The 16,256-nt window shown below is 42.9% G+C and overlaps 1 protein-coding gene across 1 annotated transcript in view; it reads left to right on the top strand.

Annotated features, from left to right (window-relative positions):
- Positions 1 to 16,256, top strand: part of LOC117522969 — an 82,943-nt gene that overhangs the window by 51,164 nt on the left and 15,523 nt on the right. The window contains exons 19-23 of the mRNA XM_034184386.1: positions 557 to 740; positions 814 to 969; positions 2,742 to 3,086; positions 3,328 to 3,447; positions 12,255 to 14,279. Of these exons, the coding sequence (XP_034040277.1) occupies positions 557 to 740; positions 814 to 969; positions 2,742 to 3,086; positions 3,328 to 3,447; positions 12,255 to 14,279 (2,830 nt within the window). The remainder of the gene's footprint in view (positions 1 to 556; positions 741 to 813; positions 970 to 2,741; positions 3,087 to 3,327; positions 3,448 to 12,254; positions 14,280 to 16,256) is intronic.

Below are 16,256 nucleotides of genomic sequence, written 5' to 3'. Positions count from 1 at the left end.
CGTGTGTCGTTCTTGTCACTATTGTTTCTGTATGAAAATGTTACTTTTCGTCCCACACATGGACAAGTCACATTCAGCTCATCTGGAACTACGCAAATGATGATGAACCATCAAGACAGAAAGCAAAACAGAATACGGACAAATTGAAGTTGTCATCGGGATTTGTTCACATTTTTCAACAGTTTGAAAATTCTGACAAAGCGCCAACTACAGGAACGAAGCTGGATGATGGTTAAACGATGTCTCCGAACGTCAACGTAAGTCCAGACTTCTCGTTTCATTTTGGCTTTGGTGTCTTTGGATGTGGGAGGAAGCCGGAGCCCGAAAACACGGGGAGAACATGCAGACTCCACACAGAAAGGCCCAGGTGGGAAGTGATCCCACAACCTTCTTGCTGTGAGGCAACAGTGCTATCTACTAATCCACTAATCCGGATAATCAGATGTAGCCAGTAAATGCTAAAATGACTTTCCATAGTCTGTGGTGCTATCAGGGAGTCTGTTCATTCTCCTGTTGATTCTGACTGTTGATTTTCCTCGTCTCATCCTCTGTGTAGCTCATGGACAGAAGACACCAGGTCAAGCATTTTCTCAGATACTGCCTTACATCTGGGCAAAGACGGGCAGAAGCCGCTGGCTGCAGAGCTGGATATGCAGATTGAGCAAAGGTTTAAGGAGTTCGATGAGCTAGCCACCGTGGGAAAGAATCTTTTAGACAAAGAACACCACCTGACTCAGATGGTGAGAAGACGTCCACATTTGTGATACTCAAACATCATGCAAACCCTGAGTGATCTGTGCTTGCTTCCCATAGGTGAAAGAACGCATGGAAGAACTGAGAAGTATGCTCGGATGGATCGCAGTGCACTGGAGGGCTCAGAAAAAACAGCGGCTTCACAAAATGAGAAGACAGGAGGCTTCAGAAGACAATATTTACTCTGAGGCCACACTCTGCTCCCCACTAACTCAGGTAAATGACAACAGAGGTCCACGTTTTGCCTTGGAGCCAGACACATGGGATAGCTTCTACACTTGGTGATTGTCTTGGAAGAAACTGCACAAGTGTGTCTCCGCACTAAACATGTGTTCACATTACCCTCCTGTGGCTCAGACTTTTTCAGTCGGGTCCACAGGTGTTGAAACGGCCCTGGACCACAGTGGGGACCAAACAACCACATTTTGGGACGACCCAGCTGTAGTCCCAGTCCAGCTCAAATTGATCCCGGGTGTGTTTTTACACTGTGAAAGTGTTTTTAGGGATGATTCAAAGTTTTGGCCTAATTACAGGAAAGTAGGCTGTCGTCACCCACCTTACTGCTCTCTCCGGGGAGCAGATCTGCTGCAGCTTGGTGGATTATTTACACTCTTCTCCTCCTTTCCTGTCAGCGACGACACAGTTTTCACACCTTGAGGTTTCTGGTTTGGGCTTATTGTGGGCATTAGAAGCAAAGCTTCAGCCTCCACCTTTTCTGTCATTTTATTTTTTTACTGCTGCTGTCATCATTATTATTTGTTTTTAGTTGTGAAATAAAGTCTATCTATCTATCTATCTTTCTCAGATGGCATGGAAGTTGCAAATAATATAATAATTGGAAATATATCAACTGAATGCCAGATTTTTTATATTTTTGACATTTAATGTGGAAATTTAAATGTCACCTAAATTATTACACAAAAAGATTTAGAATGTTTGTATTTAATATTTCATATGTTAATTATAAATGAATATAATAATAGTGAATTAACATAATGTTGTTTTCTATTCGGCTGCTCCCATTTTGTTCGGGGTACAGCCAGATCCGCTTTGGTATTTGGCACAAGTTTTACACCGGATGCCCTTCCTGATGCAACTCCAGTGTAACCTGGAGAAATGCACACAGCCGCTCCCATCCAAGTACTAACCAGGTTTTGCACTGCTTAGCTTCTGAGATCTGACAGGATCAGGCTGACACAGACCAATTAATTAATATAATAATAATTAATATAATAGTTGATGACTAATTATAGTTAATTATATTAATTATTTAATATTTTTAATATTTGTGTATTTATATTTGCAAATTGTTTCTAATTTTCACTTTTGATACTCTGTGTGCTTCTTACCCTCTGTGCTACTGTCCAATGATGCTGGAACCTCAATTTCCCTGAGGGAGTCTTCCCAAAGGATCAATAAAGTTCTGTCTAATCTAATCTTTATTTATTTATTTATTTATTTATTTTTTGAAATAGCATAAAGAAATTAAAAGGATGTGTTACTTTCTATAGCCGCTCTTTTTTAGATGCCTAAAAAAGAGTTGGGCATCACAACAATAACAACAAAAATAAAAAAAAAATGTAGTTAAAGATTTAACTGTCTGTGGGTGCAGAGTGAGAAAAACAAAGTTCACCTGCCTCGAACTTTGTCACGAATGTTAACTGTATAATGAATATCAGACGTGCATTATTTAATCACTATGAAAGCAAACAGGTCCAGAGCAGGTAGCTCAGTGTGATCAGAGTTGTGTTACCAATGTGTAGGTTTGATTCCCGTTGTTCTACTTGTCTGTGTCCTTGGATGAGATACTTCATCTGTATTGTCCCAGTCCACCCACCTATTAATGGGAACTGGCCTTGATTGGAGAGGTAACCTGGTTTTGTGTTCCTGTCCAGGGGGAGTTGTAGAACCTGTAAAGAACAGCTAAAGTATTTCATTTTCCAGTGCAGGTGTGAACTTATTTCTTCTCTTGATGTCATCTACCACAGTGTCCTCACCAGCCTGCAGACATCAACCCCTACGAAGACAAACAAAAGACAGCAGGAGACAGTCAGACCTCGGCTCTGAGACAAAATGAGCAGCAGGATGAGAAGCAGCTGGAGGACGGCTACGAGGTGATGAACAGTATTGAAGGTCTAAGTGGTGAGACCAACTCTTCAGAGTCTCCAAAACCCTCCATCCTGTTCCTGAAAGAGCCCAGTAGTCCGACTCTAGGCGGTACAGTCAACCTCATCCTTAGCTTTAGTAATGCAGAGGACAGCAAAGCTCAGGTGGTCGAGTCTCCTGCCAGGATGGATGAGGTGGTGGAGGAGACAGCTGAACCTGTCCACAGGGTGAGGAACATGCTCACAAATCACACTAAAGCCACTTCTTCAAGCAAAATATATTCTTCTCACCTTTTCACAGAAACAAATTTGCTTGCAGATATATATTTTTTGTTTCAAATTAAAAGTGCTATGATTTATTTGTTAATTTTCTGTAGAGACACTGCATGGGATCTCCTTCCTTGACTGCTGCTTTTCATTCCTTCTTTTGCTCTTTATATCCACCTAAATCCGCCGTTTTCTCCCTCAGCCCTCTGTACCTCAGTCCTTTCCTCGTAAAAACTTTTGGAGACGCTGCCAGGGGCTTTTGGAAAATACTTTGGGTAGTTTAAAGAGAAAGAGAAAGATTTATTGGCAGAGTGCAAATGAGGTAAATTGAGCGGTGTGAACTGGCACGGCATGCTGCGTTTGAGTGTGCTGGTGATGCATGCTGTGTGCAGTGGTTTTCAGCATCTAACTCCTGTTGCAGCACACGGCCGCGCTGCAGCCTCCCCGTGATGTTTATTTGCCTATAAACTGTGCATGAGATTAATAAAAAACAAACACACTGACATAAAATCTGAAGTGTGGCTAAAACTGGTGCCATTTCTCACTCGCACCATTTCCAAAGTCTCTGTGGGTAGAAAATGTCCAGTGGAAACCAATTCTTTCATTGTCAAAAGTTTCAGATATAATTTAATTCATGAAGCAAACACAAAAACAAATGAAATATATTTAAATTTATTATATTCTGTAATAATGTTTGTGCAAATAGGCAACAAAAAGTTTAGTTTTACAATCTTGTCATAAAAGCAAATCATAAAAAACTATAAATACATGCACAGTTGCCCGAAATTGACTAATAAATGATATAATACATTATTAATTTTAAAATAATGAAACCAATAAAAGTACACAATATGTAACTGCAGTATTAAAGTAATAACATTGTTAACTGGGTAGCAGCCTGATGGAGTACATTATTTGCTTTCAAACAATCAAGTTCATTTTTATTCTTACTTGCACCCAATAGCCAGAAAAGTAATTGATTACATAAAGGGAATGGATTTGTACTACACCCAGTATTGTGTTACTGTCCTAACAGTGACCCAGGACACAATGATGGAGTTATATTTCCTAGCTGGCCGGGGAACGCCTCAGGATCCCCCAGGAACAGTTACACAACTTGGACGGGGATAGGGAAGTGTGGGATGAGCTGCTTGGTCTACTGCGACCGTGATCCAGACCCAGAAAATGAATGATGAATAAATGTCCACAAACTGGTTGGCTTGTCATAATTTTTTTCAAATAAAGACAATGTATCATAGCTATGATATAACTCCATCAGCTGAGTAGGCCACAGTAACTACATAGCTAGTGCACTGCTAGGCAGTAATACATTTAAATTACATGAAGGGAGTGTATTTTCCAATACAATGATGTCTTGCAATTGAATGAAAATTATATCAATCTTATTCAAAACAGCTGTTGTTTTAGTAGGACAGAATTTTATAAAATCAGTTGGCTTGCAAACCGGACATAGTTATTACTTCGATATAGTCAGTACCATTTCCCTTCTTAGTTGTTAACTTGCAGTACCTATTAGAAGGTCATTTAACTCCATGGAATTTGCTGTATTTTCCAGAATTTAAGTCAAGCAGGGTATAAGTCACAGGATTTCAGAAACTAGTTAATAAAAAAACAACACAACAATGTCCTGGTCATGGAACAACTGACCAGCTCTCCACTCTCACAAGGATCCTGGAGGGGCCCTGGGAGTATGCCCACCCAGTCTACATGTGTTTTGTGGACGTGGAGAAGGTGTATGATCGGGTACCCCAGGAGATACTGTGGGAGGTGTTGCAGGAGTATGGAGTGAGGGGGTCCCTTCTCTGGACCACCCAATCTCTCTACTCACAAAGCGAGAGTTGTGTTCGGATGCTCGGCAGTAAGTCGGACTCATTTCCGGTGGGGGATGGCCTCCTGTTGGCTTTATCGGCCAGTGACCTCCAACACTCACTGGATCAGTTCCCAGCCGAGTGTGAAGCGGCTGGGATGAGGATCAGCACCTCTAAGTCTGAGGCCATGGTTCTCAGCAGGAAACCGATGGATTGCCAACTCCAGGTAGGAAATGCGGCCTTGCCCCAAGTGAAGGAGTTCAAGTACCTCGGGGTCTTGTACACAAGTGAGGGGATAATGGAGCGCGAGATTGGCTGGAGAATCGGCGCAGCAGGGGCGGTATTGCATTCACACTACCATACTGTTGTGTCAAAAAGGGAGCTGAGCCAAAAGGCGAAGCTCTTGATCTACTGGTCAGTCTTCATTCCTACTCTCACCTATGGTCATGAGTGTTGGGTCACGACTGAAAGAACTAGATTGTGGGTACAAGCCGCTGAAATGGGCTTCCTCAGGAGGGTGGCTGGTGTCTCCCTTAGAGATAGGATAAGAAGCTCGGCCATCCATGAGGAGCTCGGAGTAGAGCTACTGCTCCTTCGCGTTGAAAAGAGCTGGCTGAGGTGATTCTGGCATCTGGTAAGGATGCCCCCTGAGCGCCTCCCTAGTGAGGTGTTCCAGGTACGTCCATCTGGGAGGAGACCCTGGACTGGGTAGAGAGATTATATCTCCACACTGGCCTGGGAACGTCTCGGGATCCCCCAGTCAAGGGTGTTTAATGTGGCCCGGGAAAGGGAAGTTTGGGACCCCCTGCTGTTGCTGTTGCCCCCGCGACCCAATTATGGATAACCGGTTGAAGATGAGTGAGTGAACAACAACAACAAAAAAAATGGGTTATAATCTGGTAAAAAAAAAAAAAAAAATGCAGTGTTGTGTCTTGCCCTTTTCGTGCCATGTTACTCTGTGCAGATCATTGACCACCCCAGGACTGCTGCTACAATTTGGACCTATTGCTAAACATGCTTGCATTAGCCATGTCATTAGTGCCACTACATTAGCGGCACTCTTCTCAGACATAAAACTACTTTCAAAGAGAAATCTGCATTTGAAAGCATACGTCGATTTCCCAATAAAAGTGGTTATCTTTTATTCTGTTATTAGCATTAGCCTTTCATCTGTTGTGAGCACAATGCCCATCCTGTTCTGCTCTCATTGGCTGTGTGTGCAAAGGTCAACACATGCGTGCAGTCAAAACTCAACAAATGTGTACGTTCAGTCCAGCACGATTTTACTTTGTGCATTGCACAAGACTGTTACAGAGTACCACAACAATAACAACAATAATGCAGGAAAGGAAAGTGAACACAGCTTTTGATGCAGTGAAGCAAAGAATACAAAAAAAAAGAAGTTATGTAAGTTACTTTTTAATATATAAAAATATTCAGCACAGTGGATTAGTGGTTATCACTGTTGCCTCACAGCAAGAAGGATAGGCTCCAGCACCCCCGTGCCCCTTAAGTGGAGATGAGTGAGTGATATCCAAACAGAGTTCACTATGAATTCAATCAGAAGCCATAACAGCATATACTTTTAAGTTTGGTAGATGGGCTTTGATCATCATCAGACCCTTCCAGCACTTGCATGAGATATGAGTGAGTGATGATTACACAGAAATATTTTATTATCCCTCCAGTCAGAGCCCTCAGGTGAAAGCTGGGGGGAGGCGGGGCTTAGTACCAGTAGTGACATGGCAGCAGCAGCGTTGACAGGTGGAGGAGGAGCTGGGAAATTGCTGTTTTAAATAGCCCGCCCAATTTAGAGGGAGTGATTTAAAGGATCATGCAAACAATGTGTTTTAGTAGGAGACATGTGGTAATTTGAGGCATGTTAGTGTATATGTAGCATGCAGCTCGAGTTGTCTGCCAAAAACTAGCTCACACGTTCACAGTGTATGGATACAGATGAGGGCAAAATTATTAGCGCCCGCCCCCCCCCCCCCCCCCCCCCCCCCAGCAATAAAATGTAATGTTTTCTTCAAAATTTTCTCAAGTGCTTTTTTAACAGAGCATGGAATTTTCAACACAGTATTTCTAAACATCCTAGTTTTACTTTGGATGCTTATTTTACGTTGCACACTGAAACAGTTATTTCACAAAAAACAAACCCCCCCCATTTAACAGTCAATTGTGTGTCCTTTTTGCTGGATAACAGCCTGCAGTCGTAGTTTTCAACAAGTCTCAGACATGTTCTCCTGAGGAATCCCAGCTGATTCTTCTTTGGTGAATCTCAAGTTCTTCCACATTTGATGGTCTTCTGGCATGGACCTTGGTCTTCAGTTCACCCCACAGATTTTCAATGGGATTCAAGTCAGAGATTCGTGCAGGCCAGTCAATAACATTTACTTTGGTCTTCTGCAAGTAGTTCATTAAGACCAATGCATGTTTTGAGTCGTTGTCGTGATGGAAGACAAAGCAATGACCCAGACCTAGTTTTGTTGCTGGCTGCTTGAGGTTTTCTTTCAAAATCTTCACATATCCTCCTTTCTTTACAATTAATTCCACCCTCAGGAGATTCCCAGTTCCAGATGCACTGAAGCATCCTTACAGCATAACACTCCCACAGTTTCACTGTGGGGACGGTGTTCTTTGGGTTATCCACCTCTCCCTTCTTTCTCCAAACATAAACAACACTATTTAGCCAAACAACTCTAGTTTTGTCTCATCTGACCAAAGGACACGTTTACAGTGTGCATAATCTATCCAGATTGTCCTTAGTGTAGTTCAGTCTGGCTTGAAGGTGGATCTTCTGCAGAAGTGGAATTTTTCTTGGTCTGTAACCTCACAGTCCATTTTGGTTCATGGCTCTGGTGATCATCTTCTTTGAGACTACAAGTCCCGACTTGGCTAAGTCATTCAATAGTGTCTTGGCATTTCTTTGGTTTTTGGATACAGCTCTCACTAGTTTTCTCTCCAGAGTCTTTGAAATCTTTAGTTTCTTGCCTCTGCCAGGCTACTGTGTGGTTCTGTTTGAATTTCTTGATACTTCTAACTCCAATTCTTGGCACTTGAAAACGCTGTGATAACTCCTCCTGCTTTGAGCATCACCAGTTCTTTTTCCGAAGTATAAACTGATTTCTTTTGATGCTTTCTTAAGCTATATTAATGCACAAAAGTGGTTTGTGCTGTGCTTCAACAAAAAGGTCAGTTCTTAAGGGGACTAACAATTCTGACACTGGTTGTTTTTTAAATTTAAGCTTCCAAAATAAAACTAGAATGCTTTAAAATGCTGTGTTGAAAATTCCTTGCTCCGCTTAAAAAAAATAAGGGAAAACCGTGATTTAGTTTGTTTAGTGTAAAGTCTCAAAAAAAAAAAAAAAATTGTTCAGCAAAAAAAAAAAAGTAGCCAGTGAATCAACTGTTTTGCAAACTCCAGTTTTCTCTAAATGCTCTAACTATTCTTTCAACTTTGACTTGGTAAATGATAGAGGATTTAAAATGGAAAAACAGCGATGACAGAAGATGAAGGTGAAGCGTAAGAGGAGCACACAGTCTCCTGCCGTCGATGTTGACAGAAACTTTCTCTTCTCCTTATGGCATTTCACCACAGGTCTGATGTAAACCCAGTTCTTATTTGGCTCTCTGCGGCTTTGCCACAATTTTCTAAAATAAGTGATCTCACCCGCACTTCCCATGAAAGTTGTGCTTTAAAATGTCTCTCAGCAGGAGTGCAGCCTGAGCGGCATTACAGCCACAGTTATTAGACTGAGAACTGGTGCTGAACTTTGAAGAAAGGCCCCCAGACTGCCCATGATGATTTATAGTCTGGGGCCTCCACAGCAACAAGAGATTAGTCACAGAGTTAAAAGGTCAAACCTTTACAGCTGCATATAGTGGCATCGGCAACCACATGTGATTTTAATTTACTCCCACAAAAGTGTTACTGCAACTAGTTTAATCTGTGACGCTTCTTTATGCATTTGCATTTGTGTGTGCGGGTTATCTATTCCTGAATCCATCGTATTCTTTACCTTAATGATGATGCGCTGAAATATGAGCTGATGATATGATGAAACCTTTCCAGAAATCACCAGATTTTGGGGATTTAGGGGAGACCACCAGTCATGGTGCACGTTGTTATGTTAACACGGCATGTTTGACTTGTGAATCCATCCATCCTGTTCTTTAACGTGAGGCTTCTACTGTAAATAGGAGCTGATGGAGCCTTTCTGGAAAATACCACATTTCAGGATTTGGGATAAACCACTCGTCATGCTGGAGTTATGTCAGCAGAGCATTTGAACTGAGCCCTGGAAGCCCCGAGGTGGTATTCTTTGTCTTGTTCACACAAGATTATCTTGGTGGGAGCAAGATATTATCTTGAGGAAACAAGAATCCAGCAGAGTTTTCCCAAGCAGTGTCTCAGCATTGCATAGTTTCCTGCAGCTTGATCAGACTCCCTTCCTCCAGCTGCCCATCCTCTAGCATCTGCCTTGGTGTGATTCCTCCCGGTTCTTTTTGTAATAAACTGCCCCTTACAAAGAACAAAATTGATATATTCCTCAGTTAGGGTTAGGGTTAGGGTTAGGGTTGAAAGTCACGCTGAAAACCAGGCCCAGGTCCCCAGAGACAGAGCCCACAGACGGACTCCATTTTCTAAAAGTATTCAAACATGGCCGGCGTCATGCTTTTATACAAGACAATATAGGCGGGACAGTGGGTGGGTTTTAGTCTCACAAACCTAATCCTACTGGCTCCCCAAAGACTGAGGGGAATCTCCACCCCTTGTCTTCAACCTAGTTGATTAGTACATGGTGGAACCTAATTCCTTTGTTTCTGATCATATAAAACCAGTCCAGACCAGTTGACATACATACTCACATAGATGACCAAAACTCACCAAAAACATAACCATTTAAGCATAACAAATACTTGATAACCAACATGAAATAATAGAATAAGGAATTAGCACAGATATTATTTAACATTGGTGAAGCCTTGGCATATCCAGTTTTCACACCAAACACAAAAAGAATCACCCAGTGCACTGTGCCTTCCCTGCGCAGTCCTGAGCTTGTCAGGGCCAAAGTGGCCCGGAGTCCGCTGAGATCTGGGGGCGCAGGAGATTTTCCTTGAATTTTGCAGAGTGGTGTGCCTTCTCAGTAGTACTCCTTGGCAAATACACCCAGGCGGGAACTGCTCTCTTGCAATCAGACAAGGCATCTTGAGTTGCAACTTGTCTCATTATGATGCAAAATGGAGCCAAACTCAGTCCCTTTCAGAAATAAAGTTTTGTTTAAAGTTTACAATGCTGTTTAACCATCTAAGTACATGCAGCTTTGTTGGCCCTTCTCATCGATCATAGATGACGTCAACCACACCGTCTAAATCCATGTCGTCTTTAGCTAAATTACTTGCAGTTTTATATGTGTACTGCAAGGATCAACTCTGCAGCCTGCATGAATCGTTTGGAGGTTAACCATTTGTGATGAAACATTCACATCTTACATCCCCAATTCCAATGAAGTTGGGACATTGTGTAAAATGTAAATAAAAACAGAATACAATGATTTGCAAATCCTCTTTAACCTATATTCAATTGAATACACCACAAAGACAAGATGTTTGATGTTCAAACTATTCAACTTTGTTGTTTTTGTGCAAATATTTGCTCATTTTGAAATGGATGCCTGCAACACGTTTCAAAAAAGTTGGGACAGTGGTATGTTTACCAGTGTGTTACATCACCTTTCCTTCTAACAACACTCAATAAGCATTTGGAAACTGATAATCTTTATTGTTTTTGTGCAAATATTTGCTCATTTTGAAATGGATGCCTGCAACACACTTCAAACAGTTGGTACGGGGCAACAAAAGACTGGGAAAGTTGATGAATGCTCAAAGAGCACCTGTTTAGAACATTCCACAGGTGAACAGGTTAATTGGAAACAGGTGAGTGTCATGATTGGGTATAAAAGGAGCATCCCCAAAAGGCTCAGCCATTCACAAGTAAAGATGGGGCAAGGATCACAACTTTGTGAACAACTGCATGAAAAAATAGTCTAACAGTTTAAGAACAATGTTTCTCAACATTCAATTGCAAGGAATTTAGGGATTCCATCATCTACAGTCAATAATATAATAAAAATATTCAGAGAATCTGGAGAACTTTCTACACATAAGCGGCAAGGCCAAAAACCAACACTGAATGCCCGTGACCTTCGATCTCTCAGGCGGCACTGCATTAAAAACCGACATTATTGTGTAAAGGATCTTACTGCGTGGGCTCAAGAACACTTCAGAAAATGATTGTCCGTTAACACAGTTTGTCGCTACATCTACAAGTGCAAGTTAAAACTCTACCATGCAAAACGAAAGCCATACATCAACAACATCCAGAAACGCCGCCGCCTTCTCTGGGCCCGAGCTCATTTGAAATGAACAGACAAAGTGAAAAAGTGTGCTGTGGTCTGATGAGTCCACATTTCAAATTGTTTTTAGAAATCATGGATGTTGTGTCCTCTGGACAAAAGAGGAAAAAGACCATCCAGATTGTTAGCAGCGCTAAGTTCAAAAGAAAGCATCTGTGATGGTATGGGGGTGTGTTAGTGCCCATGACATGGGCAACTTACACATTTGTGATGGCACCGTCAATGCTGAAAGGTACTTCCAGGTTTTGGAACAACACATGCTGCCATCCAAGCAACGTCTTTTTCAGGGATGTCCCTGCTTATTTCAGCAAGACAATGCCAAGCCACATTCTGTACGTGTTACAACAGCGTGGCTTCGTAGTAAAAGAGTGCTGGTACTAGACTGGCCTTCCTGCAGTCCAGACCTGTCGCCCATTGAAAATGCGTGGCGCATTATGAAGCGCAAAATACAACAGCGGAGACTCTGGACTGTTGAACAACTGAAGTCGTACATCAAGCAAGAATGGGCAAGAATTCCACCTACAAAGCTTCAACAATTAGTGTCCTCAGTTCCCAAATGCTTATTGAGTGTTTTTCAAAGGACAGGTGATGTAACACAGTGGTAAACATATCACTGTCCCAGCTTTTTTGAAACGTGTTGCAAGCTTCCATTTCAAAATGAGCAAATGTTTGCACAAAAACAATAAAGTTTATCAGTTTGAACATTAAATATCATCTTTGTGGTGTATTCAGTTGAATATAGGTTGAAGAGGATTTGCAAATCATTGTATTCTGTTTGTATTTACATTTTACACAATGTCCCACCTTCATTGGATTTGGGGTTGTAGATCAAAGACGCGCTCACACTCACACTAATAATCTTTTGTCTGCTTTTATAGGTAAGTACCTATTTGCATGTCAAGGATAACAACTTGGCTGTTGCCCCTGTGTCTCCTGTGTATGAGAGTATCTCCTTGCCCCGCCAAAAAAGACGCTCTACAACCTCGGCCTCCCCTACTCTTGTGCCGTCCTCCTCTTCAATATTGTCTTCAGAGGTAGCACCTCAGATGACCAATGTAACCTTTCAGCCATTCACGAAGGCCGGTAACAGCTCCATCTTCAGCAGCCTGAAGAGAATAGGCAAGAAGAGGAAGCGAAAGAGAGATGCTCGCAGGCACACTATCCAAAGAATCATGGGGGTGGAAGAGCAAACAGACGAGATGCCTCAACGTACCTGTGAGATGATTGCATATGATACACGCACTTGGCCATTGAAGGAAGAACGTCGGAAGAAGACTTCTTCGAAAAGTCTAGCCAGTGGGAATGCTGTTAAATCTATAGCCTACATGAAGAATCCATTACTGAAGGATATCGATTCAGAGTGCTCAGGAGAGTACAGCATTACCCCATATGCCATATCAGACGGGCCTTCTGCTGTGGCGCCTACATGTCAGGTGAAAAGCCACTGTAGGTTCCTCTCTTTGGGCTCTGTGTTAAGTTTTGACCTACCTAAGGACATGACCCTCATCCCTAGTATTCAGGACATCATTACAATTGGCCCACCAGAGTCCATGAAAGGAGCAGGGACTGATTCTGACCCACACTCCCAAAGAAACACAGCCCTAAGCTCTTTTAAACATACTCGAACCACTCCTGCGTCCAAAAACAATTTAACAGAAATCAATCGAGCTGCAAGCTGTCCCGAAACACAGAGTCCAGAGGTTGTTTTGGAAGATGTGACTGATATGAATAAAAGTTTCCAAACAACACCATCGACTTCCCTGGCAGAACATGAGGATCAATCTGTAGCAAGTAATGACCCATCTAAAACCCAGCTGAGATGCAGTCGGACTGTCAGTCTGCAAGAAGACACAGAGCAGGAGTGGGGCAAAGTCTTAGCAAACCGTGAGTCGTGTTTTGCTGAAAGGGATGAAACCAGACAATTATCCCAGCAGCCTCTGTATGTCAACCAATCACATGGCACAGCCAGACATAAGCATGTGTGTCCAAGTGTCCATACTCAAATCCGAGACCTTAATGGACACCAGTACCATAAACACATAAGTCCCCAGGGTGTGTGTGAAGAAAACCCCAGAATCCAGTGTCTGAGCCAAGCTTCTCACATGATAGTGAACCTGAAATCAACAAAGAGTGTCAGTGTTCGACAGGATTCACTGGACTCTGGAATTTCCTGTTCTGGCAGCTTTAAGCTCTGCAATGATGCCCCGTTTCCTGATAATGCCCAACCCATAGGGGTAGTAGGGAAGCTCATGTCTCTAGAGGTGGGACATATAGACTGCACTAAAACAAGAGAGGACACTGTAACACCCTTACTTTCATCTTTGCACTCATCTCCAGACTCAGCAGAGCTGGACACAGACCCTGTCCACCTTGACCACCAACAGTTTGAAGAGGAAGAAGAGGAACTGGAGGACATCTGGAACCAAACCAATGATTACAGACAGAGTATCTGCTCAGACATCATGTACCAACCCACCCAAGATGACTGTCCTGTGGTCTCTGACCCATCCAAAGACTCCCTTTCTTGCTCACATTCACCTAAGGACCAGTCTGTGTGCTTCAGGAACCTGGTCACAGCATCAGCACCCAACCTTTTTGTGGCTGAGTTCAGACTGCCATCCTATATCCAGAGCTTGCTGGGTTATGACAAGGAGCATAGTCCCAAAGGTCACCACCCTCCAATGGTCAAAGCAGACAGGAGGTCCTGGGCAGCGTTTCCCAACAGGGAGCAAACCAATCAGCCTTCAGTGGTAGTGAATGAAACGGCATCTGATACAGTGAAGCTGCCAGATGTTGTGGACAATCAGAGATACATTTACCACTACAGAGAGAATGAAGAGGAGGACGAAGAGGAGGAGGCAAAGGTGGGGGAAAAGGTGGACAAGCACACAGGTTGTTTGCAGGTGAGGTCCATGTATGAAATATTGTGAAGTCATCTAATTACAATTAACCGTTGTTATTGCTCAGTCTCACGTGGGACTGGCAAAGTGATGTATATATGTGTGGCAAGTAGGACTAATAATGACACATAATGTCACTAATGAAAGGTCTACATAAAAAATTAAATTCTTCAATTAACATATGAATGTTATGTAAGCAAATTTTTCACAGCTAAAAAAAGCTAATTTTTGAACTACAAGCAAATTATCTAAAGTAGCAAGCATGTTGTGGTACTGTTGCAAACAGAGATGAATAATAGGTACGGTCGGACATCTGGGTCCCTGATATGCACCCGCATAGCAATGGGCATAATAACAGCGAGCCGCTGAAAACATTTCCTACTTGACGTCCATCGCACTCGCATCATTCTGCCACGTTTTTTTTTCTACTTAATATACACCAGTTTTCACAGAGAATGCCACGATCGTGTGTTGCAGTTGGCTTTACCAACCACGATAAATTAAAAGATCGAAAGTGCGTTTTTTCGAGCTCCAAAAGTGCCACAAAAGTCCAGACAGCAGGGATAAATGGCTGGCTGCTATCAGCTGAGTAAAAGAGGGTGGTCATGGGAATAATGCCGCCAGATCGCGAGTTGGCATCATTTATGGTCAGAACTACGACAGTATCTGATCTTCTTCAAACCTCCAACTCTCATTCTTGATTAATGAAAGTATTGTTGGCAAAATGCTTTCGCTTTCATCCGCCTTGCGTCAGTCCAAGAATTTCACCTCTACCAGCACAATAAGAATGCTCCCGGCCATCCCTCTTAATCATGGCCCCATTTCAGCTGGGGTATTCACTTGACCGGGCCTGCTTTGAACACTCTAATTTTTTCAGAGTAAACGCTTCAGACCCCACGGGACACTCAGCTAAGAGCATCGAGGGGGTGCCGAGAGGCAGGGGCTGGGACAGATGTCAGCTCGCCTCACAGCGGACTGTCAGCTCGATCCCGAGATCCAGCTACGAGCTTTTTAACTGCAGCAACTTTTGCACACCTATCAAGGCTTTGCACATACTCATACACTATTTGGCATGACCAAATCGGCAGGCCTTTGCGAATAAACAGCGGTAAAGACAATTATATCAACAATGGTTGTGAGTGCACATACGAGGTCTATTAGATAAGAAACCGACACTTTTATTTTTTTTTTAACTATATGGATTTGAATGACGTGCAATTACACCAATCATGCTTGAACCCTCGTGCGCATGCGTGAGTTTTTTCACGCGTGTCAGTGACGTCATTTCCCTGTGGGTAGGCCTTGAGTGAGATGTGGTCCTGCCCTCTCGGCTGAATTCCTTTGTTTCACACGCTGCTCGAGACGGCGCGCGTTGCTTTATCAAAATTTTTTCTGGACCTGTGAGGAATATCCCAGTGGACACTATTCGAGAACTTAAGCTGGTTTTCGGTGAAAAGTTTAACGGCTGATGAGAGATTATTTCTGTCGGTGTAAGGACTTCCCACGGAGCGGGATGTCGCGCAGCGCTTCCAGGCACCGTCGTCGGCCTGTTTCGACCTGAAAACATCCTAATTTAAGGCTTAATTCACCCAGGACATCGTGAGAGAACAGAGAAGATTCAGAAGAGGCCGGCATGAGGACTTTATGCGGACATTCCACTGTTTAAGGACATTTTTTAATGAAAGACGTGCGCGCAAATTCGCTGAGTCGTTTCCGTGACGACTCGGCGAATCTGTGTGTGCCGCGACAGGAAAAACACCTCCGTGTTGAAAACCATTTGTAAAATTCAGGTGGCTTTTCATGGCTTTCAACAAGTGAGTAACTGAGAAATTGTTTAACAGCTTGGGCATGTTCCAACTTGCCCGTTAAGGTTTCCAATGGAGGTGTTTTTCCTGTCGCGACCCCCCGCGGTCGGGTCCGGCCCGACATGCGACCTTGCCCGCACGTTCTTTCATTACAAAATGTCCGTTAACAATGGAA

Source organism: Thalassophryne amazonica, chromosome 13, assembly GCF_902500255.1.
Source record: "Thalassophryne amazonica chromosome 13, fThaAma1.1, whole genome shotgun sequence".
NCBI lineage: Eukaryota > Metazoa > Chordata > Actinopteri > Batrachoidiformes > Batrachoididae > Thalassophryne > Thalassophryne amazonica.
Note: the sequence above shows the minus strand (reverse complement) of the source record. Positions and strands in the feature narration are given on the sequence as shown.